Raw genomic sequence first — 25,769 nt, forward strand, 5'->3', positions numbered from 1 at the left:
CAAAACATTCCAAATCTGATACAAAATATAAACCCAAAGATCCAAAAAACTAAATGAACCCCAAGCACAGAAACATGACAAAAATTTTGCAAAGGCACAGTGTGACCAAATTGTTTAAAACTACTGATAAAGAGAAAAATTTTAAACCAACCAGGGCAGGGCAGTGGTGATCACTCTACCATGTACAGAAATATCGAATCACTATGTTGTGCACCGGGAACTAACATAGTGTCGTGGGTCAATTACCCTTCAAAAATAAACAAGCTCATAGAAAAAGAGATCAGATTTGTGGTTACCAGAGGCAGGGGGTAGGGCAGAGGGGGAACTGGATGAAGGTGGTCAAAAGGTACAAACATCTGGGGCTTCCCTGGTGGCACAGTGGTTAAGGATCCGCTTGCCAATGCAGGGGACACGGGTTCAAGCCCTGGTCCAGGAAGATTCCACATGCCGCAGAGCAACTAAGCCCGTGCACCACAGCTACTGAGCCTGCGCTCTAGAGGCCGCAAGCCATAACTACTGAGCCCGTGTGCCACAACTACTGAAGCCCGTGTGCCTAGAGCCCATGCTCTGCAACAAGAGAAGCCACCGCAATGAGAAGCCCACACACCACAACGAAGAGTAGCCCCCGCTCGCCGCAACTAGAGGAAGTCCACGGGCAGCAATAAAGACCCAACGCAGCCAAAAATAAATAAATAAAAATTTTTTAAAAATTTTTAAAAAGGTACAAACATCTACTTATAAGATAAATACTAAGTAATAGAGATGTAATGTACAACATGATTAATATAATTAACCCTGCTGTATGTTATATACAAAAGCTATTAAGAGAGTAAATCCTAAGAGTTATCACAAGAAAAATTTTTTTTCTTTTTTCTTTTGTATCTATGTGAAACGATGGATGTTCACTAAACTTATTGTGGTAATCACTTCATGATGTATTTAAGTCAAATCATTATGCTGTATACCTTAAACTTACACAGTGCTGTATGTCAATTATATTTCAATAAAACTGGAAGAAAAGAGAACAGCCATAGCAAAAAGGCATTATTATGTACAAAGGATATACAAAGTTATGCAAAGAGATTATACAAAGATAAGAAGGTTGGCAGACTTCTTATTGAAAACAATGCAAGCCAGAAGACAGACTTTAATGCAAATCTTTAAAATATTGAGCAAAAAAAAAACAACAAAAAAACCCCTGTTAACCTTGAATTCTATACCCAACAAAAAATTTCTTTTAAAAATTAAGACAAAATCATTTTTAGACATAGAAAAGCTGAAAGAAATGTTAAAGGAAATACTTTGGGCAGAAGGAAATTGTACAATGGAAATCTGGACCTATACAAAGGCATGAAGAACATCAGGAATAGTACCACACAGGTAAATATAAAATACTTTTGTTCTTATTATTTAAATATATTTAAAAGATAATTGTTTAAAGCAAAAGTGACAACTGTGTATTGTAAGGTTTTTAAAATATGTGAAGGTAGAATATTTGACAATAGCACAAAATCTGAGAAGGGAGAAATGGAAGTATATTGTCATAAGGTTCTGATTCTGTATGTGAAGTGGCATAATATCACTTGAAGGTAGCCTGTGATAAGTTAAAGGTATGTTCAACAAACTATAAAGCAACCACTAAAATAAAAGGACAAAGAGTTAGAGCTAATAAGCCAACAGAGAAAATGAAATGGAATCATACAAAATAGTCCAAAAGAAGGCAGGGAAGAAAAAGAATGTATTTAATACCACTGAACTGTGTGCTTAAAAATGGTTAAGATAGTAAATTTTACGATATGTGTATTTTGCCATAGTAAAAAAAAAAAAAAAAAATGGGGGGGGGGAAATGTGTGGGATGTAGCTTTTTCTCTGGTGGATTAGCAATGGAAAAGAGAGGAAAAAAGAATTGACATGAGAAGAGAGCTGAAATTTACTGAGCACCTCCCAGGCCCTGTGCACACATGATCTGATTCAGCGCTCCTGGTAACCTGTGTGATGATGACAGTGAACATCTACTATATACTAATGCATCTAGGTAGTGTTCTAAGAGCACTTTATATTCATTTGCTTAATTTTACAACAAGCCTATGAGGCAGGGACCATGAGTCATATTTTACAGACTCTGAGGGCACTGGTGCGCAGGGACACGGAATCACTTGCCCAGTATCCACACAGCTAGTAAGAGAAGGACCCTGCATTCAAACATAGTTTGGCCCTGGGCCTATGCTCTTAACCACGACACCAGCGACAGACCCCAAGACACCAGGCCCAGAGGCTTGAGTACTCACCAAAATCACCCTGCTAATCAGTGGTATTCAAACCTGGCTCTGTCTAGCTCCAAGCTCTCTTTTTTCCACCCCTCTCCCTGGGAGAAACTGAAGCAAAGGGGAAAGGCTGAAATTGGCTGCAGGGGTGGGCAGGAGCCTCACCTCGGAGGGCCACGTGGACCCGGTTTCCACAGCTGGTAGAAGAAGGATGTCTATCCTGCCAGGCCTTTCCAGCTCTAGATTTCTAAGATTTTGTGGACCAGGCACTGAGAACCCGCAGGATCAGGCACCCCCTGCCGCGCTGCGGGCTGCCAGATGTGGATGTTGGCTTACCCTTGAGGTGGGTGTTGGGAGGTCTGTCGTCTATCAGCTGCAGGTGCTGCCAGATCCACTTGTGGTAGAAGGGCGAGGTCGCAAGGTTTATCAACTGCAGTACTTCACAGCTGCCCTGCACACACGTCAAGAGACACAGCAGAAGGGTCAACCCCAGCTCCAGGTAGGCTAGGCTTTGAAGATAAGCTCTCTTTTGTTTTACTTACTTAATGCAAGTGGTTTCAGGTCCTTTTTAAAAATGAAAATGTTATCTATTCATCATAAAAAATTCAAATAGCTAAAGAGGCATGAGAACTAAAAAAACAAAAAATCACCATTGAGGATGTTATTGGGACAACTGGTGAAACTGATTATGGACTATAGATTATATATTATATCAATGTTAAATTCCTAGATTTCAAAAATTATTCTGTGGTTAATTTCTGATCTTAGAAAATAATCACTTAAGTATATAGGGGTAAATGAATATGATGAATGATACTTAACTCTCAAATGATTCAGGCAGGAAAAAAATATACATATATATAAAAGCAAATGTGGCAAAATGTTAATAATTGTTGAAGCCAGGTTAGGGTTATACAGGAATTCTTTGTACTGTTCTTGCAAATTTTCTGTAAATTTAAAATCATTCCAAAACTAAAAGTTTAAAAAATATTCAAATCAAACAAAGAAGAACATAGAGAAAGTTAAAACTATGTTAATCCTAACACCCAGAAATAACAAGGGTAACACTTTGGTGAATATTATTTCAAACTCTTCTCTCTAAGCATATAAGACGTATAAATACAATTTTTCATAAATAAGTCCTTTTGTGTAAAACAGACTCTTGTAACCTTTTTAAAAGCTCAATAATATATCAAGGACATCTTTTTATGCCAAGCAATATGGTTCTATGCTATTGTTTTTAATGATTGCATATTATTCTATGTATGCCATAATTTACATAAAATTAAAAATAAATATTCCGTTGAGCAAAAGAAGTCAGACACAAGGAGCACATACAATACGATTCCATTTACACAAAGTTAAAGAATAGGCAAAAGTAATCTGTGGTGACAGAAGTCAGAAGAGTGGTTACCTGTGTGGGGGCATTTTGTCTGGGAAAGGACGTAAGGGAGCCTCTGAGGTACTGAAAATGTCCTCTATCTTGATTTGGGTGATGCTTACACAGGGGTATACATATGTAAAAATTCATCAAGCTGTAGAAGTCTAGATTTGAGGTCCTTATTGCATATATGTTACACCTCAGGAAAACATTTTTGAAGATTAATATTTAGTTGTTTCTAATTTGCCAGTATTATATATAACTCTGATTTCGTTCAGGACAACAAAATCCCCAGTTTAAAAAAACTCACCACCTTCCCAAACTCTCTTACAGTGGGGCTGGCAGTGACTCAGTTCTGGCTAATGAGATATAAGTGGAAGACTGATGGATAAATCTCCAAGGAAAGCTATGGTTATCCTTCCCACTACCTTCTGCCTGAAACTCAGATGTGATGGCTGGAGGTGGAACAGCCATACTGTCACCATTAGGATGAAAGCCATAAACTGTGGACGATGAAGGGAGAAGCTAGAAGGGGTCTGGGTTCTTGATGACTTCCTAGGACAGCTGTTCTAGCCCTGGATTGCTTAATTCTAGACTATTAATACTGTGACCTGCAGTGGACAGCAACTTTTAACTGATAACCTTGTACTTACATCTTAACGCCCGTAGTGGTCATTAAGGCAAGTACTTGAGTTCTCCTTCCAGGCACATGGCAGGATTATACTTTTCTACCCTTTGAATTAGGCATGGCCTTCTTACCACTTTGGCCAATTTCCTTAGCAAAGTGACTTGTGATAATCCTGGGTAGAAACTTTAAAAGCCAGGGAATTCCCTGGCGGTCCAGTGGTTAGGACTTGGTGCTCTCACTGCGGGGGCCCCGGGTTCGATCCTTGGTTGGGGAACTAAGATCCTGCAAGCCGCTCAGCGAGGCCTAAATAAATAAATAAATAAATAAAAGCCATCACTTGACTCTCAATATTACCTTCTCCTGTTCTATTGATCATAGAATCATGGGTCAAGAGGGGTCCATGTCTCCATGTGACCTGGGTCCCTGAGTGACCATGAGGAGTAAGGCTTCCTGCTGACCTGCTATGATCAGGTAGTGGGAGGAAGGAATATATCTTTGTCAATCCACTGAGATCTGAGGATTTTAAGAATAATTGTGGCTTAATCCAGTTTATCCTAATATAATACCTATGCTTGACTATCTCCTTGGGATTCATTCCTAAAGGTATTATGCATGTTCTAAATTTTGATACATATTTCCAAACAGCCCTCCAGAAAAGTTAGATAAGTTGTTTTTTTTAAATAAATTTACTTATTTTATTTATTTATTTATTTTTTGGTGCATTGGGTCTTCGTTGCTACATGTGGGCTTTCTCTAGTTGCGGTGAGCAGGGGCTACTCTTTCCTGTGGTGCGCGGGCTTCTCATTGCAGTGGCTTCTCTTGTTGCGGAGCACGGGCTCTAGGCACGTGGGCTTCAGTAGTTGCGGCACGTGGGCTCAGTAGTTGTGGCGCACGGGCTTAGTTGCTCTGTGGCATGTGGGATCTTCCCGGACCAGGGCTCGAACCGGTGTCCCCTGCATTGGCAGGAGGATTCTTAACCACTGAGCCACCAGGGAAGTCCCTGGAAATGTTAGATAAGTTTACACTCTGTCCAACAGTGCATAACAGAACCTGTTGTAATACATCTTTGTAGTACATTGACAGCTGGGTTCTCACAACCCTTTTAATCTTTTCTAATCTGAGAGGCAAGAAAGATACGTCATTTTTCTTATGTATTTCATACTTTATAAAATCTTAATCTTTTTTAGTAGGAATTCTAAAAGACACATTATAAAGGGTTAAGGTTCAAGATAGATTACTGCTGAACAGGAAGGAGAAGAAGAGATCAAACATTTAATAAGCCCTTATTATATTCCAGGCATTGTGTTAGGAGCTTTATTTATTTATTTTTTTAATTTATTTATTTTTTTAAAGATGAGCTATTCTATTTATTTATTTATTTATCCTTGGCTGTGTTGGGTCTTTGTTTCTGTGCGAGGGCCCTCTCCAGCTGCGGCAAGCCGGGGCCACTCCTCATCGCGGTGCGCGGGCCTCTCACCATCGCGGCCTCTCCCGTTGCGGAGCACAGGCTCCAGACGCGCAGGCTCAGCAGTTGTGGCTCACGGGCCCAGTCGCTCCGCGGCATGTGGGATCCTCCCAGACCAGGGCTCGAACCCGTGTCCCCTGCACCGGCAGGCAGACTCCCAACCACTGCGCCACCAGGGAAGCCCAGGAGCTTTATTCAACATTCATTCAACAAACATTTATCCACCAGGAACTGCAGGTACTGGAGAAACACACATGAGCAGTTCTCTCTGGAAAGACTCTCATGGGTCTTTAATCGCATCTGTATCTGTGGAAAAAACAATTTCACCATGTGTTCCCAAATGATAAACTGTTCAAAATGAGTTGATTATGGGCATTAATTATGTTTGTAGTGCTAGCGGAAATCATGTTCTCCAACTTTGCCGTGACCCCAAGGACGCACAGCCACCCGATGCTGATTTCTCCCTCTAGTGGCAATATCAGTAAACTACAGGAGTCGGGACAACTGTTTTTAGCAGATGAACATTTAAGCAGCTGGTCAGGTGGGAAATTAAAATGAGAAAAAAAGATCAGTCCCTTTAGAGGTGGCAGGTGCACTTCAACTCCAGCCAGAGTGGCCACACCAGAATATAGCCTGGTATTGCCTGATCTTCTGAATATTCAAAAGAAGCCAGAAATCAGAACTTTTATGTAGAATCTTCACATTAACAATTAAATCAGGTTTTAGCAAAACACTATAAGGGATAAACCAACTCATCTGTTAGGCAAGAGGCTCTCTACCTGCTGTCATTTTGTGACATCTGTATTATTTTTCTCAGAATGAAGTTCAAGCATTAGAAATCACCTGTGATGCTTATTCAGATGCAGATTTCCGGAGTTAATGAAGCAGAATTTCTGGAGTGAGGCAGGACTCTGCCATTTTCAGAAGCACTCTAGGAGTTTGTTATGCTTACCAAAATTTGAAAACTCTTCCCTTAGATCAGGGGTCCTCCAGCTTTAGTGCACATCAGAATCACCCTGAAGCAGATGTCAGTGTTGTCAGAACACAGATTACTGAGCCCCTTCTCCCAGAGTGTTGGGTTTAATAGCTCTTGGGTGGGCCCGAGAATTTGCCTTTCTAATGAGTTCCCAGGTGTCGTTGCTGGTCCAGCGACAACACTTTGAGAACCACTGGATTAGAGGGTGACTGAGGTGAGTGAGTATGTGCTGAGCTAATCTCATCCTCACAGACTTTATGAAGTAAGCACATAGTCCCATTTTACAGATAAAGAAATGAAGGCTAAACCAGATTAAGAACCTTCTGCTGGTCAGGATGTAACCATCACGCTGAGTAAAGAAAGTCTTGAATTTATATCCCTTACTGCTCATCTCCCCCATCTTTTCTGGTTATACAGTATCAAAAGAGCTTAGAGTTAAATTTGCAGACACATGGCATTCTTGGCTTTGGAGGCAATCATCCCAATATTTTAGGAAAGAGGAAGCAGATATCAGGGGAGAAAGAATGGCAAATTATTCAGGTTGGCCTTCAGGGCTCTCCACCACCAGTTTCTCTTCTAGGCTTTCTCCCACCTCTCCTCACATGACCATCAGGATTCTCCAAACTTATCAAACTCTTCCCCCCTCCACTGGCAAGGACCTCATCCTCATCCTCGCCCTCCTCCGGGTCAGATCCTGTGCATCCAATCCCCTTTTAGCGTTAGTGTGTAGAGGCTGGAAACCAAACACTACATTTCCCAAGGTACCTTGAAGCTAAGGCTCTGGATGGGATTTGGGTTCCACCAATCCAGTGCACCTGGGCAAGGCTTGGTTTTGGAACTGTGGGGCATCCACTTTGCTAGTGGAGACGGTGGCTTCCTCAACTTGGCAGGAGCAGCAGCACCAGTGACAGTCCAGTTCTGGAGTCTGATTTGGAGTCGTTTGCGAGTCATTTTCAGTCTAGAGCCTGTTTCTTCAGCTCTACCTTCACCAGTAAATCTGTTAGCCATTTAACATCCTGCAGTAAATCCCTTCCTGCTTGCATTAGCTAGACTTGACGGTTCTCTGGGACTGAACCCAAAAATCACAACACAAACACATCCCTGGTGATGCTGAAACAACCGGCTCTTGGGTAAAATGTATGCACATCTATACATTTTACTGTTATGAAGGGTGTGTTACACACAATTTATAAATAATAATAAAATATACCACACTCTTATTGGAAATTCCATATAGCCAATCGATTCTCACAGAATGCTTTTATTGACTTTGGCTGAACTCATATCAGTGGCTAGTCTATAGTCACAATTCAACCATAATTTGACAAATGAATTTGCATCCCAATCTATAAATTTAATATTATTAAGTCTGACTTGTACTCTACTGGTAAACTATTTCTCACCCTCTTATAAATTATATTCATTAAATTGAAACCTCTTTTAGCTTTAACACTATGTCTATCAGAACTTCACCTGTTCACCAATTATATAACTTCTATGATGAATCTATGATGAGTCATTTTTAAATACTGGAAAACATTTCCTTAATTTTCTGCTCTTTACAATGTAATGGCTACAGACCCAGCCCACTTTGAAATTTAATCTGAATTATAAACATTTTCTCTATAGCTTTCTTAAGACAATCAGCAAAGCCATAAATCAAGACCTGACTTAGAGAGTCTGCCTATTTCCATTGTGTGTGCACATACTCCCACCATGGTCGATTTTCAGCTACCGATGGGAAGTCACTGCATGTGGAACTGAGAAGAGATGTGCACAATGGTAGAGATTTCCACCATATGGATACAATGGGCAAAAGTAACTTCAAGAGCATAGATAATAGTAAAATGCAATAAATCCAGGAAATGATAAGTTTTTCAGTATTTACTACCCTTGTTTTCAATATTTAATTGTAGGTTTATATAATTTAATTTTTAATAATTATCATGTGTACTGACTTGCAAAAGTCCTGAGAACTTAACAATCAGCTCTCTCAGGCCAGGAAGAGCCAGCTCCAGCACACAACCAATCTTGCCCGCTACTTTTGTCTAAGGGCCCAATACTTCAATGCTCATCTTCCACCTCACCTCCTCCAGGAAGCCCTCCTTGGAGCCTTCAGCCTTTAGAGAGTTCCCCATCCTGAATTCTTGTAATTCACAGAGTTTGTACTAATCACTTGGTAGTCGGCATTGACAACTTTGTCTACACTCAGAATCTAGTGGAGAAGATATATAAGGAGAGGGAACCAATCTTTTCTTTTTTTTTTTTTTTTTTTTAATATATAAATTTATTTTATTTTTGGCTGCGTTGGGTCTTCATTGTTGCGTGTGGGTTTTCCTCTAGTTGCAGCAAGCGGGGGCTACTCTTTGTTGCGGTGCATGGGCTTCTCATTGCGGTGGCTTCTCTTGTTGCAGAGCACAGGCTCTAGGCGCACGGGCTTCAGTAGTTGTGGCACTCAGGCTCAGTAGTTGTGGCTCGCGGGCTCTAGAGCACAGGCTCAGTAGTTGTGGCGCACGGGCTTAGTTGCTCCGCGGCATGTGGGATCTTCCCAGACCAGGGCTTGAACCCGTGTCCCCTGCACTGGCAGGCAGATTCTTAACCACTGCGCCACCAGGGAAGCCCCAGAGAACCAATCTTTTCCACCTTTGTATCCCTCCAGAGCCTGGGCCACTGTGTCATGATCTTGGCAAAAACTTGGCAAATGTCTGTGGTGGCTTAACATGTAGGCAACAGGTATAGGAGATATTAAATATGGGAGTTTTGGGGCAGAATTCTGGCTCTGCCACTTACTAGCTAGGTGGCCTTTCTTAAGGCATCTTAGCTTCAACTTCTTCATCTGTAAACTTGGAATAATAATATCTTCCTGGTAGAGCTACAGTGAAGATTTATGGTAGAATGGTACTAGGTACACAGTTATTCATCAAAGCACTGTTTGAAATAGCAAACGCTGAGATAACCTAAATTTCCATCAATTAGGGAACTGGTTAAAGTACAACCATACATATGGAATCTAAAAAAACAGTACTGATGAACCTAGTGGCAGGGCAGGAATAAAGACGCAGACATAGAGAACGGTCTTGAGGACACAGTGGGGGAAGGGGAAGCTGGGACGAAGTGAGAGAGCAGCACTGACATATATACACTACCAAATGTAAAATGGATGGCTAGTGGGAAGCTGCTGCATAGCACAGGGAGATCAGCTCGATGCTTTGTGATGACCTAGAGGGGTGGGATAGGGAGGGTGGAAGGGAGACACAAGAGGGAGGGGATATGGGGATATACGTATACATATAGCTGATTTACTTTGCTGTACAGCAGAAACTAACACAACATTGTAAAGCAATTATACTCCAATAAATATATAAAAAAATAAAGCACAACCATACAGTAAAATACTCATGAGTGGTAAAAGAGAATGAATGAGTTCTTTATGTACTGATATGGAACAACCTACAGAAATACTCTTAAATGAAACAGGAAAGTGCAGAACAGTCTGTATAGGATGACACCACTTATGAAAAAAAAGGAAAAAACATATACACACGCATTTGCCTGTATAGAGAGAGAACGTGTGGAGGACAGAGACATAAGAAACTGGTGCTGGTGGTGGTCTCTGGGGAGGGATACTCTGGGAGAGAGGGGGGGAGGGAGACATCACTCTTGTGAACATTTTGAATTTTGAACCATGTGAAGTACTACCTATTCCAAAATAAACAAAAAAAGATTAATGATGTTAGTAGAACTCCTAGCACAGGAGCAAAGAGCCTCAAAAAAAATAGTGACTCTTATGATGATGATGATGATGATGAACTGCTTAGGATTTGAGCAGGGTCAACAATTGATGGAAAGGTCAACTCAAATCCCAAATCCCAGCTTCTGGCAAGAAGAGCTTTGGGGTCAGACAGACCTGGGTTGAACCCTGCCTCTGCTCCTCATCAACTGCGTGACCTTGAATAAGCCACTTAACCTTCCTTTCCACCTCTGTAAAATGGGAATAATGACAATATCAACCTCCTTAAATTTTCTTTTCATTATCAACCAACAGAGCAGGGGGCAAAGGACATAAAGCAATTCACAAAACACAAAATTTAGATAGTAAACAAACATGATTAATCTCACTAGTAATCAGAAAAAAACATAAGTTAAATCCTCAATGAGGCAGTAATTGCCACATATTAAATTTTAAAACTTTTGAAAGAATGACGGTAGAGGTTGGTGGCACTGGCAAAGTTGTATGTTGCTGGGAGCTAGAGAAAGTGGATCCCTCCTTGTGAAAAGCAGTTTGTTCCAAGAGTCATAAAAATGGTGATGCTAAGCAATTTCGATTTTGGAAATCTATTCTGTGGTAACGAGCTCATTTGTCCCTCTTCCTGGAAAGTTGTATAATGTGGTAGTATCACTTTTACAATTTAGAGATTATAATTATAAAAAGTGATCTGGAGACTTCCCTGGTGGCGCAGTGGTTAAGAATCCGCCTGCCAATGCAGGGGACACGGGTTTGAGCCCTGATCGGGGAAGATCCCACATGCCACGGAGCAACTAAGCCCGTGAGCCACAACTACTGAGCCTGCGCTCTAGAGCCCGCGAGCCACAACTACTGACCCCGAGTGCCACAGCTACTGAAGCCCACGTGCCTAGAGCCCGTGCTCCGCAACAAGAGAAGCCACGGCAATGAGAAGCCCGCGCACCGCAACGAAGAGTAGCCCCCGCTTGCCGCAAGTAGAGAAAGCCCGTGCGCAGCAATGAAGACCCAATGCAGCCAAAAAGAAATAATAAATAAATAAATAAGTGACCTGGCATCATTAAAATTCAAGAGCCAAGTGCATAATTTAAATATGTATCTGTTTGTAAATAAACATGTATATGAGCTGAAGGAGGGGGTACCCTCCCCACACCTGCCCTCTTTGTAATAAATATAACAGCTATATCTTAACGTTCACAGCAACCCTCTGAGGGAGGGAGGCCAAAGTGTGTCCTTTGTCTTTTTTTTTTTTTAACATATTTATTGGAGTATAATTGCTTTACAATGGTATGTTAGTTTCTGCTGTATAACAAAGTGAATCAGCTATATGCATACTATAACCCCATATCCCCTCCCTCTTGCATCTTCCTCCCTCCCACCCTCCCTATCCCACCCCTCTAGGTGGTCACAAAGCAGGAGCTGATCTCCCTGTGCTATGCAGCGGCTTCCCACTTGCTCTCTATTTTACATTTGGTAGTGTATATATGTCCATGCCACTCTCTCACTTCGTCCCAGCTTACCCTTCCCCCTCCCTGTGTCTTCAAGTCCATTCTCTACATCTGCCTCTTTATTCCTGTCCTGCCCCTAGGTTCTTCAGAACCATTTTTTTTTTTTTTAAGATTCCATATATATGTGTTAGCATACGGTATTTGTTTTTCTCTTTCTTACTTCACTCTGTATGACAGACTCTAGGTCCATCCACCTCACTACAAACAACTCAGTTTTGTTTCTCTTTATGGCTGAGTACTATTCCATTGTGTATATGTGCCACATCTTCTTTATCCATTCACCTGTCGATGAACACTCCTTTGTCTTTTTAAGTAGCACGTGGGCGCTCAGAAAAAGACGTGTTGAAGGCCAGGGCTCTGCTGGTCACCTGGCTACAGGACATTAGATTAGGCACGCTCTTCCTAGCTTCACCACCCCACCCCAGACCTCTTACCTTACACACAAACACGATGGAGGACGATTCTACAAAGTCCTTTGAGATCAGCTGCCCGTATGAGAACTTCTCTATCTTCCCCAGGATTACGAGCTTCCAGAGCTTCTCATCGGACCAGGAGTGAAACAGATCCATCTTCCTGAGGGGAAAAGCCTGTTAGACTTCATCGCCCTCCGTCACCAAGGGGGCTCAGAACTTAGCAATTTCCAGAAAAGGAATATGTTCTCCTGCTCTTGCAAAGGCCTGAGGCAGAAGATTTCACACCCACCCTGCTCACTAGCCTAGCCTGCAGCCGGTCTCCTGTCACTTGTCCTTTGCTCCCCTGCCCTCTTCTCAAGGCCCTGCCCTTCAGCTGCTGCCCTCACTGCGCCTCAGACGCACCCGGGGTGATTGGAGCTCTGCTTCTTTCACTTCCGCTCCTCCCTCCAGGAGCTTCTCCCGGCTGAACCCCCTGCCAACCTTGTTACCACTGAGCTACTCCCATTCCAAGGAGCATCCAAGAGTTCCTCACTTCAGCTCGCTGGCTATCCTGTCCCCCAGCCCAGCAGTCCGGGCCCTACCTTTGGTTTGGGCAGCTCATTCCAACCCCTGTCTCCTCCAGCCTATTGGCTTCAAATCCTCAGCCCTGGGCCTGGGAATGGAGGAAGTCTGGACTCTCCTCCTTCGGCCTGTTTGTGCCCTGTGGTGAAAGGCCCACCCGGCAGTGACCACCCCTTCCGCTGATCTTGAACCTCATACACCGCTGATCGTGGGGATTCCCTTCCCTCGCAGGTGGCCCCACGGGGCTGCCAACAAAAATCATCTTAGATCTTCTCAGCTCCAACAGATTATGAGCTCTGAACTCGAGTGATTCAGGCCTCAACCTAGGTGGGGGGCCACCGAGTTCTGTCCAGGGTATCAAAGGAGAACACAGTCAGTGCCATGCCCAAGGAGGAGAAGGGTCTGGAAACACAGGAGGAAAGCAGGGCCACCACAAAAGGAGCACCTCCTGGGCCAAGACTGAGCCACACACTTCCCACGATCACCTCATCTGATTCTTACAGTGACCTCGGGAGAGAGGAATTGTTATCCCCATTTTACTGCGCAGGAGACTAAAGCCCAGAGAAATGAAGTGACCTATCTAGGGTCCCATGGTGGATAAGCCTAAGAGCTGAGATTAGAACACGGTCCTATTTTTCTTCCACTGTATAAAAAAATGAACTGCCCTTCCCTTCAGAACCGAGTCCCTCCCTTTTCGGGCTGCAGCCCCTTCATGCAGATGGCTTTCTCTCAGTTCCAGCCCACCGCTCTGCTCAACACGCTTCTCTATGGCCCTGCAACCCCACAACCTGTATTCTCAGTGCCAGTGCACATGCTCCATTTGATTTTCACTCTTTGCCTCAAGGCAAGTAACTAAAGATAATTAAATGAGCACCTGCATGCGCGTGGCACTGTGATAACACAGGGATGATGATGGTGAAAAAGGCAGGTCTGCCCGTGCCACTGTGCTGCTTACTGTCTGATGGCACAAATAAACTGTAAAGAAGGTATTAGATGATCAAGAATTACAGTTTGGATGGGGCTTTAAGGAAACACAGGGTAGAAGCACTGAGGGGGCACCCTCTCTATTCTGGAGTGAGGGTAGGTGGGCTTGGTTAGTGAGGCGGGGCGGTGAAGCCCAGAGACTTCTGAGTCAGGCATTCTGGACACATCACCATCCTGATCCTTGCTTCCCTCACTGTAAACTGGGGAGAAAAAGAGAAAGACCATCATGGGTTGAATGTGAGATTAGATATAACGGGTGGTACAAAGGGCTGAGCATCCTGCCTGGCCCAGCAAGTGCTCAGTGCATGTTAGCTATTCTGTTGTTACTATCCCATAAGGAAGGGATATCTGAACTGCGACCTGAAGGTATGTTAGGAGTTTGCTAGACAGAGAAGTTGGGTGGGAGGTGGGTACCAAAGAGTATTCCAAGCAGAGAGAACAGCACCTAGTGTTCCCCACTGGGTCTAGGACAAAGGCACCTAATAAACACACAGGGGGAAGATGCTGGCTGGTGGAGTTACCTAAAAAATTCAAACCGATGCTGAGCATCTTTTTTAACTTCTTGGTCCAGTTTATTAGCAAGGAAATCCTCTCTGTCAACAACCAAGAGCTCTGTTTCTTCCATACAGACCACGGTGGCCCTCCTCACTGAAGAAGTTAGAAAGCCCATTTCCTGTTGGGTAGACAGGGGCAAAGGCAAGTGAGAGGTCACCCCTGGCGCTCTGCCCGCAGCCCTGACCACCTCTTCCCTGCTTCCATCTCCCCTGAGAAATCTCTCCTCCCCAGACTGCAGGTTCCCTGGACTGTCCTGTGCCCCTGCTCACTCCCTGCTTCTATGGGCCCACGCCCCTCCCTCTTAGTATGTTGCTTGTGGAAAAAGAGGCAACTAGCTTGACCAGGGCAGAGAAAGGAAGCTGGAGAGGCCTTGCTGAGGAGTCACTGCATCTCTAGAGGGTTATAGAGGGAACATACTCCTTAAACATCACAGACGAAGTGGTGGGACTTGGACATCACTGCCTCCAACTCAATCGGCATTTGACAGGTAAGGGCTCTGTGACCCACAACAGGGCAGTGACTTGCACAGAGTGAAAGGCAGGACTGGGCCTGGCCTAGAGGTTGTAGCAGGAGTCCTGTCACACCCCCAACCCCACCACAGGAACGCAGACCTGTCCCCCGTGCTCACCCCAAAACAGCTGCCCTTTTGCAGCAACGTCGGGTGAGGGTCCAGGAAGGCACTGCTGCCATCTTCGTCCTCGGTCACAGCCACCGTGCCCAGGTAGATGAAATAAAAGCTGTTGCCCCTCTGGCCCTTCTTGACAATCACACGCCTGCGACCAAACCTGGGAAAAGACCACGGCCAGTTGATCTGGTAGCAACACAGGGTCTGGTCCCTAGGGGGAGGAGATCTGGATGGGCCGTGCTCTCTGCTCTGGAGTATGAAAGCACAGACTGGGACTAGAAGGGACCTCAGAACAGCCCAGCCCCATCCCCATCAAGCTTGACCCCTTCACTAGCATTTGTCCAGCTGCCCACCTCCATTAGAGGAAGCTGCCGGAGAGCAGAGCCTTTGTCAGTCTGGTTAGGCAATGAACAGTTGTTGAGTAAATGAATGAACAAATGCTGGAAGCAATGGATAAGTAGCTACATGATTATGAGCACTGGCTTTAGAGTCAGACCAGGATCCAGATCCTGGTTTTGCCCTTAGCTGTGGGACACTAGGCAACTCATATCCCCTCTCTGAGCCTCAGTTACTCTTGTCTGTAAAATGCAGATGAGCATACCTAGAAAGAGATGGATAAATGATCTTATTATGATCCCTAATAGCTCACTATCCAACTGGGAACCTTTAGGGCAGAGGTACACAGGTTCAGAGCAAACTAACAGTTCTTAAGCTCAGAGGAGGATAGTTTCTGTATTTCAAATGCAAGTTCAAATCAAATCTCACTTCTTTTAGTATTTATTCATTTCCTTCATTCATCCAATAAGTTAGACAAATACCAATGGTGTCTAACAGGTGTAGTGATAAAAAATACAAATTTTGTTCTCAAAATTATGGTCAAGTACAAGAAGTAAATAAGGTTTAAAAATGCTTTAAAAGAGGTAAGGCGCAGGCTAATTCAGAAGCACAGAGAAAGGGCACTTAACCCAGTTTAGGAAGGCCAGAGAGGGCTCTAGGATGGTGGCTAGAGTCATCCAGATGGCCAGAGAGATGGAAGAGTGTCGTAGGCACAGGGACCACCATGTCCAAAAGCACAGAGATGGCAGGAGGCCTGGCATATTCAAAGAAAGAACAGTAAGCTCCATCAGACAGGACAATGTACAAACCAGAGGCTTTATCAATAGAGGAAAGAGGCGACAGCCCAGATGACAACGACTAGATGGGAGAAGGCAAGCATATTCAGCCAGGAAATAAGACTTTGGGGACGAGAGAACACAGGCCAGCCTTCATTCCAGGGTAGACCCTCAGAGACCATAACCTACATTTTGGGAGTGAAGAGATATCTCATACAGCAGATATCTGTTGTTTTCTCTGCCAAGCATCTGGTCACCTTTTTCCACCAACTGCACCCTGATTTTACTTTGTGGGAAACACCTTTTCTTGACTCTTAGACAATCGGAACATCACTAACCCACTGGTGATTCAAGTGAGATCACCCTGGCTCAGAAAGAACTAATCCCAAGGCTCTGACTTGACTGGGAAGAGGTATTCTCTCCTTCCCAATGGACTGAACCTGGAAAGCTAGAAGTTTGGAGCTGTGGCTGTAGCAGCCGGCTTGCCACCATGAAGGGAGAGTCTCAGAGACTCTCCTTTGCATTTGCATTTGCATAAGCTGCTTATGCAAATGAAGTGCCAAGAGATGGAGAGAGACAGACACAAACGTGGGTGGGTCCCGGTGACACTGAGCCCCTGAATCCAGCTGAGCCTGAAGCTGGAGAACTATCCCAGGACTTTCAGATACATGAGCCACCAATGCATTCCCTTAGGCTGGGTTTTCTGTCACTTTCGAGTGGAAGAATTCTATCTAATCTGCTAATTCCCAGTCCCAGAAATAGTAATCAGCAACTAGCGGAGGGCTTTAACAATTATCACCTCCTGATGTTCACAAAAAGCCTGTAAAATTCATATTATTATCTTTATATCACTCACGGGGATACTAGGCTCAGAAAGGTTAAGTGGCTTGCCTGAGGTCACACAGCAGACGGGGCATTAAACTCCAGAGCTTCTAAGCCTGTGACTCTTTTTCTTTCTGTGACGCCATTCTGCCTGCTATAGAATCTTACTTTAAGACAGCAGTGACTCCCTCTCTTCTTTACTGGACTAGAACAAAGCAGATGGTTCCCTCTGCCTGGAATGCCCCGTCTACACGTCCACTTGTCAAATCTACCTGTTCGAATGCCACCTCTTCTGTGAAACTCCCTTGGCCAAGCTAGCTGGAAGGTTACCTCCTCCTGGCTTATTACCTGTGAAACAGACCCTGCATGGGTCATAAAGGGTCGTCCATAATCCGTAATTAGTTGTGGTTATGTCTTAGACTGTGACCGCTATGAAGGAAGATAGGGCACAAACCTATAGTGACCCTACATCTTAGATTTTCAAGACAGGTCTTACCTCAAATATTCTGCTAGGCTGCCCCCCTGAGGCCACTGAAATGTCCTGGAAATAACTATTTTCACATGCACCTCTTAGGCTTCTCTACTACAAGGGATTTACAAGGTCCTTTTTTGTGTGTGTCATGGACCAATTGACAATCTGGTGAAGGCTTCACAGAACAATGTTTTAAATGTATAAAATAATATACATTAGAATTACAGTTAAGAAAAAACCAAGTTTGTGATATAGCAATACATGTGCCTCTTTATTAAGGCACTGAAAAACAAGAGCCAGCAGCAGATCTAATAACTACCATCATTTCAAAGATGTGATAAATATAAATTATCTTTTGAGAAATCTGCAGCAACTTGAATATATCATAATACCTGTATTTTTTTATTTATAAAAAAAATTATACAGGGACTTCCCAGGTGGTCCAGTGGTTAAGAATCCACTTCCCAATGCAGGGGATGCGGGTTCGATCCCTGGTCAGGGAACTAAGATCCCACATGCCACAGGGCAACTAAGCCCGCATGCCACAACTCGAGAGAAGCCTGCGCACTGCAACGAAAGATCCTGCATGCCGCAACTAAGACCCGACACAGCCAAATAAATAAATAGTATGGAGTGGTTTGCTACCTACATTCATGACTGAAGGAAATTATAAATTTCAGAGGTTAATGAAAATACAGATATAATATTTTTTCTCATCCAAGTTCACAGACCCTTGCCCTAGTTGTTCCTACCTGGATGTAGTACCTCACCTGTGATCCCTTCTGGCTTTTAGGGCCTGGATTTGAGTCTCGGCTCTGCTACTTATTTTATGGGTGAACTAGGATGACTTATTTCCCCCCCCCCGAGCCTCAGTTTCCTCATCTGAAAAGTGAGGGGATTAGACTAGATCCTTTCTGAGGTTCCAACCAGCTCCTCTCCAGACTCAGTGACTCCTTAATTCTGGGTAGATTCTCAATGAATGGCTGAGACACAGTGGGCTGCAGTCATAACGGTGAGTACCAAGGTGAAGTGACAGATGGTTTCTCACGGCTGACACCCCGCAGAGGGCTGGTAGACCCGCCGTGGCCTTCGCAGCCGGGCCCTTCTTGCCCAGCCCAGCCCCAGCCCAGGGGCCAAGGGATGTGCCCCTAACTGACCGTTCAAAGCGCATGACCTTGGCCAGGAGCAGCTGCAGGGGCTCCGAGTAGTTCCGGTAACTATCCAGAACCTGCAGGAGGTTACAGAGGGACTGGATCTCGCGCTCTGCCCTCCAAGCGGGCTTCTTCTGCGTGATCTGAATGGCCCTTGGAGGGAAGTGACCCTGGAAAGAGAGAGCCGAAGTGACACAGAGGACCCAGCAGTCTCCCCCAGGGGCTAGCAGGCAACTCCCCACACTCCTGCTTTCACACTTTCCCACTCCCCATACAATAGCGGCTGACATGTAATGAGTGCTTCCTGTGTGCCAGGCATCGGGATAGGCAACTTACACACACCGTCTTATTGAATCTTTACCTAAAGAAGCGAGGCACGATTATTATCCCCTTTGACAGATGAAGACACTCAGGCAGGATTATTACCTAGATTTGTTACATGCCAAGGCCTGTATCCCCAACTACTGATCATACTACCTCTGCTGTTCATTGACCACGCCCCCAAGTCAATAATGGGGCTCCCTGGGCTCCAGGGGCCCTTTGACACACTTCAGTCAGGGGAGAGCTCCCCTGCCTCAGCCTATACCTCAGCCTGCTCCGGGAGTCTAAGGAACAAAGAGAGCCTACAGAGACGCTTAGCTAACCCTCAGGACTCGTGGACCAGGGGGCGGGCAGATCTACCCATTGGCTCACCACTCCTACCTGCCGGGGAAATGGCACTGTGAGTTGTTAACACCCCGCACTGGCTGCCCATTGCACTTAGGAGAAAATGTTAACTCCTACCACAGCCTGGGGCCCCACATGGCCTGACTCCCTACCTGCCTACTGCCCTCCAACCTCTCCTCCTGCCTCTCCCCTCATTCTCTAGCCTCTAGCCTTCTACCCATCTCTTGCACGTGCCAAGCTCACTTCTGTCTTTAGATCTTTGCTTGGGCTGTTTCCTCTGCCCGGAATGTTCTTCCCCTGGGTTTTCACATGGATATGGCTGCCGTCTCCTCCTCCTCACTCTGCTCTCAGCTCATATGGTGCCAAATCCTCAGGGAGTTCCTTCTGGATCATCTGAGCTAAAATAGCAGGCCCCCTTCCCAGCACTCTGTGAGCTCTGAATCATTCTCTTCAAAGCATTTAATACTTTCTGAAATGATCTTATTCTTTTTTTGTTAATGTGGATATTATCTGTCATTTCCCCACCCTACACACACACACACACACACACACACACACACACACAGTGTAGAACTGCACTGTCCACTATGGCAGCCAACAGCCACATGTGGCTACTTAAATTTAAATTAAATTAGATAAAAAATAAGCCCCTCAGTCACACTAACGACAAGTGTTCAGTAGCTACGTGTGTCTGCTGGCTACTGTTTTGGATAATGCAGACTACTAAACATTTCCATTGGCACAGAAAGTTCCATCGGACAAAGGTGCTCTAGAATATAAGCCCCAATAGAAACACGATAGTGGCCTTGTCTACCTTGTTTCCCACTCTAGAATAATGTCTCATCTGTAGTGGACACGCAACAAAATACATACTTATGGAAGGAAGGAATGAATACCGGCAGTCTTACATAACAGTAACTGTCATAGAAGCAAGAGGAAAGTGGGACATGATGCAGAATTCTGATCTTCACAACGACAGACCTGAAGCCTAGCATATTCCCTCGGAAAGGCAGTGTAGCACAGTGGTTAAAAGCACACAGGCTCTGCTGCCAGGTGCCTGGGTTTGAACTTTGTCCTGCAACTTCCCATTTGTGTGTCCTGGCACAAGTCTCTTCTCCCGGAGCCCCTGTTTCCCTACCTGATGATAACAGAAACTACATGTACAAATAGCAGGGTTAATACGTGTCAAGGGCTTACAATGCGCATGGCGCAGAGCATGGGCTATGGAAGTGCTGGTCTTTTTTATGGCCTGAATCCAATCTTTCTCCTTTCTCTCTCTTACTATCAATAACCCATTAGGATTTCTATCATAGGGTCTATTTATGGCAAAACAGATGCCTCTGGCTTCTATGAACCAAACTTATTTTTCGGGCCCACTTAGGGCCCTAATTCCTTCAGGAAATCCTTCTTATCACCCCTAACCCTTGAGACTGCCTTCTGTGGATTCCTACAGAAGTGACAGTTTGTTCTTAACTTCCTGGGTAAGTTTCATCACCTTAACTCCTAATTAGCTCCTTAAGGGAAGGTGTGAATGTTACACAACCTAGCACAGTCATCCTTGTCCTTCAGTATCCACAAGGTGGGGAGGAAGGATTGGTTCCGGGACCCCTGCCAATACCAAAATCTGCAGATGCTCAAGTCCCTTACCTAAAATGGTGTAGTATTTGCACATCCTCCTGTATACTTTAAATCATCCCTAGATTACTTATGATACCTAACGCAATGTACATACTATGTAAATAGTTGCAAATACAATAAATAGTTGCTGTCTGCAAGCAGTATTCAAGTTTTGCTTTTTGGAACTTTCTGGAATTTTTCTTTTCTGAATATTTTCTATCCATGGTCAGTTGAATCCACGGATGTGGAACCTGCAGATACAGAGAGCTGACTGTATTCCCCACCACCAGACACAGATCTAGGCCTACCTTAGGAGCTCATAAAGATATCTGGAATGGGGAAAAGGGAATAGTATTCAAACAGAGCCCTGCCTGTTTCTCACACACCATTTCTCAGCGCTGTCACCCTCACTCACTTCAGGCCAGCCATCTCCTCATTGTGTTCATCTAGCATACAGGAAGGATAAAGGAAAATAAGAGGGGCTGCCCATAATCCTACCACCCAGAACTAGCCATTTACATGCGGTATTCTTGTTTCCTGCCTTTTTCTTATGCATAAATAAAATTTTTGAAAATAACATAATACATGACTATTTTCCATTAAAAATCAGAACAATATATACAGTTAAAATCCCCTTATACCATGTCACCAGTAACCCAGACCTGCTCCCCACCACCAGAGTTAACCATTTATATATATTATTACATACTTATACGTGTGCCCACAGAATATGTATAGAATTGTTTTATTTTTATTTGCATAAATGTTAGACTGCTGACATCGTTTATGCAACTTGCCTTTTTTTCACTCAATATTTTTTTTAAACCATGTTTTAGAAATGTACCCATTGTTTCCAATGTCTCACAAATGCTATAATAAATGAGTCCATGATTCTAAGCCTCTATAATTCTTAGGATTCTTTCTGAGAAGGTTAGCATTAGTAGACTATATGGAAGTTGGGTTTTCCAGTGTTGTCTGAGAGACAGCTTATATATTTATAAAAGTGTGTGTGTGTGTGTGTGTGTGTGTGTGTGTATCAGCTTGATCGAGATGTAATTCACATAACATATGATTTCACCATTTAAAGTGTACAGATCAATTTTTAGTGTATTCACAGAGTAGTACATCACCACAGTGGGTTTTAGAACCTTGTAATCACCCTAAAAAGAAACCTGGTACCCATTCGCAGTCACTCAAAGGGCAGGTTTTTAAATCGGGTCTCTACTCTCCATCTCTGTGCTGGAGACAGAGCCAAGTGATAACTCATTCAAAAGGTAGAGAGGCCTTGCCTATATGATGGACTTTTCCTCTGTACTCGCCTCTCTCCTTCTATTGCTATGCACAGAATTGCCTCCATCTCCAGAGCTCTGTGGCTCTCAGAGAGACCTCTAGTTTCTCCTGTCTGAAGGGCGAAACTTGGGTAACCTTCAATGCGCAGTGTCAGACACTGGCTGGTCTCGAAAACTGAAGAAAACTCAGAATTTGGAGGACTTTACTGTGTTTCATATATAATGGGGCATGAGAAATTAGATCATGCCCAGGGGAAGCAGTCAACAGAAGCCACACCTTGGTTCCAAAGGAGGAGGAGGCAGCAGGGTGGCACAGGTGGTCCTGGTACCAGTTATAAAGCTCTGTTCTCCCTGCTTTTCCTAGAGATAAACCAGCATGGCTGCTCCAGGCCAGGGTCAAGTCAGGTCTACATTGGTGAGAACTTCAGATCTTCCCTATAAATAAGGAAGCCCCTTTAAAATTTAAATTAAATTTTAAATTTTAATTTAGTATCCAGGATTTGGTGGGGAGAAGCCAGGAAGATAATAATGCTTGAAATTCGGAGAACAAATCACATAGTCCAAATGACATGAAGGCATTCTCTTCTCAGAGTGGCCACCTGAGCCCAGGTGAAAGACAGATGTGCCCAGCATCTATCAGAAAGTTTCGGGCAGAGCCAGATTTCACACACAGGCCAGTGCTTTTTCCCACCACCCTGATTATTTCTCCTCTGTCTGGGGCTCTCACATCCTCTCCTTTGCCTTCTACGGTTTTCCCACTGGTCCAAGCACAGGTGATCTCCCGTGCTGGTTCTGCTCAGCTATAAAGCAACAATGGGTTTGGGGTTCAGCTGGGTGGCGGCGGGGAAGGCTCGCAGTCTTGGGATGCCAGAACTGAAAGGGATCACCAAGATCAGCTATTTTATAGGGGAGGAAACTAAGTGGCTAGCTCAGGGTGGCACACTGGGTTGGTGGCAGAACCTGGTCTGAACCCAGCTATCCTGATACCCAGCCCAGGGCTTCTTTCAGCCTATGATGCAAGAAAAAAAAAAAATTCCCAGCAGCAAGGTCAGAGCTGTGTATACATACCGACTCTGCAATGAAGTCCATGGTATCAAATGTGACTCGGCCTTGTTTCTTTTTCTGGGGAAAAAAAAAGGAAAGGGGGCTGCGGAGAGGAAGGAGAATCAGCAAGACTGTTTCTAGAATTTTGCACTGAAACCCTTCTGCGTACCTGGGCCACTGCGGTAGGCAGGAAGCCTTGGGAAACCTCCTACCAGCTGGGCCTCTCATGTCCACCTCCGCTCAAAAGCCCCAGCTCCACACAGGACTTGGGCCCAGCACCGACAATGTATTATTATGGAGGCACAGAAAGACGGGGGTGGGGAGAGGGAAAGGAGGATGAAGAGAAGAAGGATGGAGAGAGAAAAGGAAGAGGGAAAAGAAGCAAAAAAAAAGGAAAGTATAGAGGAAAAAAAAGAACAGAAAAGAGGGATAAAAAGGAAGGAACAAATGAAGCCAACCTTCATTAAGTGCCTATAACGAGCCGGGCACGGCTTATCTTATTCCATTTCATCATCAGGACAAAGCAGGTATTACTGAGCAGCTCCACTGAGGAACTGAAGTGGGTGAAGGAAGTTGCCCAAGAATCACACAGTGAGGAAATGGTCCTCATCTGAAGGATGGCCAGGAAGAAGAGGTATAGGAGGTCTTAGGGATGAACTAATTCAACCCTATTTCCTAACAGATGCAGAGAGGATGTGGAAAGAGTAGAGAAAGGGGCAGAGAGAGAGGAAAAAGATCTGTAGGGGGGAGTAGCAGGGGAGGAAAGGGACAAACAAGGCCCTGAACAGCATCCTGGGGCAAACCAGGACCCCCCCATTCATCTCTCTGGGCACACCTCACATCCTTCCCCAGAGCCCACTCGGTTCCCTGTCCTCTCCCTCCATTTATAGTTTATACATCCATGTGGTGCTTCTCAGGGAGGCCAATGAAAGAAAGACGTGATGTTCAGAAAGATCTGGATTCACGTAGTCCACTGAAAACCAGTCTACGGCTCTCTCTGCCCGACACTATGCCCCAACCCCCCGGCTCCCTGCCCGGAAGCCGTATGACCCCCATAGGCTGTCCCTGAGAGGCTTCCGCTCCGCTCAAGGCCATCCTGACAGAGCAATGTTGTTAGGTTTAGCCTCGCACTCCTGTGATGACAAGCCTGACGCTGGTCTTCAGCTTCCAGCGGCCCAGGCACCAACCCAAGTCTTCTGGTAACCACAGACTCCTGGCCTCCAGGGCCCTTCGCTTCACCACTGCGTGACACCCTGAGTCAGAAGGTCCTTCCTGAGGTTACGACGCTCCTGCTCCAACCCTTCTCATCTCATGGCCCACTTACAGGGCAGAATCTGGCTGCAGATTTGTTTGGTTTGGCCACCAAAATGTCTTCAAAATATATGAATTTGAATGTCTTTAGATTGGGCAAGCCCTTCCCCTCAAGCTGCCCCCAGGTGCCTACTCCCTGCTTCATCTTAAACTCAGCCACATATACACAGTTACATTACCTGCTGGTCCCTCAGAAACCAACCTAAGACACCTTCCTTTCCCCATCACCACCCCTCCACACCCCTCTCCTTGGCTGCTAGGCTTCAGAAACCATTCTGGGAAATATTTTGGAGGCAATCGCTGGATGCAGTGGGGAGGCGCGGCTGGCACAATAGGAATCTGGGCAGGGTTTGTCTAGGTATTGGCTGGGGAAACTTTGGAGCCCTGGATAGTAATGAAGACACCCTTGGGGACCCAGAACAAGTTAACAGAATGGTGATCAACTTTCCTGACCCAAAAAGGGGCTCAGGATCTACCACTGGGATAAAATATTTGAAATTGGGACCTTCCAGAAAATCTAGAAAGCAAGGTCACCAGAGAGGCCCTGCAAATGTCCCCTTCTTGTCTAGGCGGGGGGGACAGGAAAGAAGGCAGAGAAGATGAACAGTTGGTAGGTATTCGGGAAATCCTGGCTCCATTGTGGCTCCCGGATTTCTTCTGGCTGTTTTGATCACCCTTGGAATGGAGATGGCTTCTTCCCCACTCTTGATGTTTCTCTCTACGTGGAGGGAGTTGTACTAGCAGAACACTACCAGCCCCTCTCCTTTCACGCTGAGAAGGAGTGACTTAAACTCTTTGGTGAATTTGGAAGGAGAAACCGGGCATGATCATCCCCTTCTCCATCCCTCCAAGCCCACATTCTGCTCTGCCCTTCCCTGCGGTGAGTATAGGGCAGGAGACCCTGCTACTGCAGTGGACGCCTGCCTTGGTCCAGCACTGCCTGTGACTGGGGTCGTCGATAAGGCTGTCCAACTCTGGGGTTTAGTATTAGGTAACCCTCTGGCTTGATGACACCCGTCAGCTTCTCCAATATAAGTTTTGTCATTAATAAAAGTGACAGCTCAGTCTCCCATCTGCTTTACCCTTTGTCTTCTCTCTCAGTTGATTCAGAACTTGGGCTGGGAAGTGAGGTGCTATTTATTGGACCCCTTTAAACCGTATATAAACCTGCTAAGCCCAGCAG

At 44.9% G+C, this 25,769-nt stretch overlaps 1 protein-coding gene and 1 long non-coding RNA gene across 3 annotated transcripts in view; one reads left to right on the top strand and one right to left on the bottom strand.

The window, feature by feature from the left end:
- The window catches only part of LOC309645400, a 253,464-nt gene that overhangs the window by 52,494 nt on the left and 175,201 nt on the right, over window positions 1-25,769 (top strand). The gene's annotated exons all lie outside the window — the stretch shown is intronic.
- Window positions 1-25,769, bottom strand: part of CNBD2 (cyclic nucleotide binding domain containing 2) — a 75,455-nt gene that overhangs the window by 33,996 nt on the left and 15,690 nt on the right. The window contains exons 1-7 of one of the 2 annotated variants that reach the window (XM_082430191.1): window positions 23,300-25,743; window positions 18,666-18,829; window positions 15,106-15,262; window positions 14,444-14,595; window positions 12,399-12,537; window positions 5,964-6,044; window positions 2,601-2,715 (exon numbers count right to left, since the gene is read on the bottom strand). In XM_082430191.1, the coding sequence (XP_082286317.1) occupies window positions 2,601-2,715; window positions 5,964-6,044; window positions 12,399-12,537; window positions 14,444-14,595; window positions 15,106-15,262; window positions 18,666-18,829; window positions 23,300-23,503 (1,012 nt within the window). In that variant the 5' untranslated portion in view covers window positions 23,504-25,743. Of the gene's footprint in view, window positions 1-2,600; window positions 2,716-5,963; window positions 6,045-12,398; window positions 12,538-14,443; window positions 14,596-15,105; window positions 15,263-18,665; window positions 18,830-23,299; window positions 25,744-25,769 lie in introns of those variants that run through there. The other variant, XM_082430192.1, reaches the window with a different exon arrangement.

This window comes from Balaenoptera physalus (assembly GCF_965194825.1).
Source record: "Balaenoptera physalus genome assembly, chromosome: 16".
Taxonomy (NCBI): domain Eukaryota; kingdom Metazoa; phylum Chordata; class Mammalia; order Artiodactyla; family Balaenopteridae; genus Balaenoptera; species Balaenoptera physalus.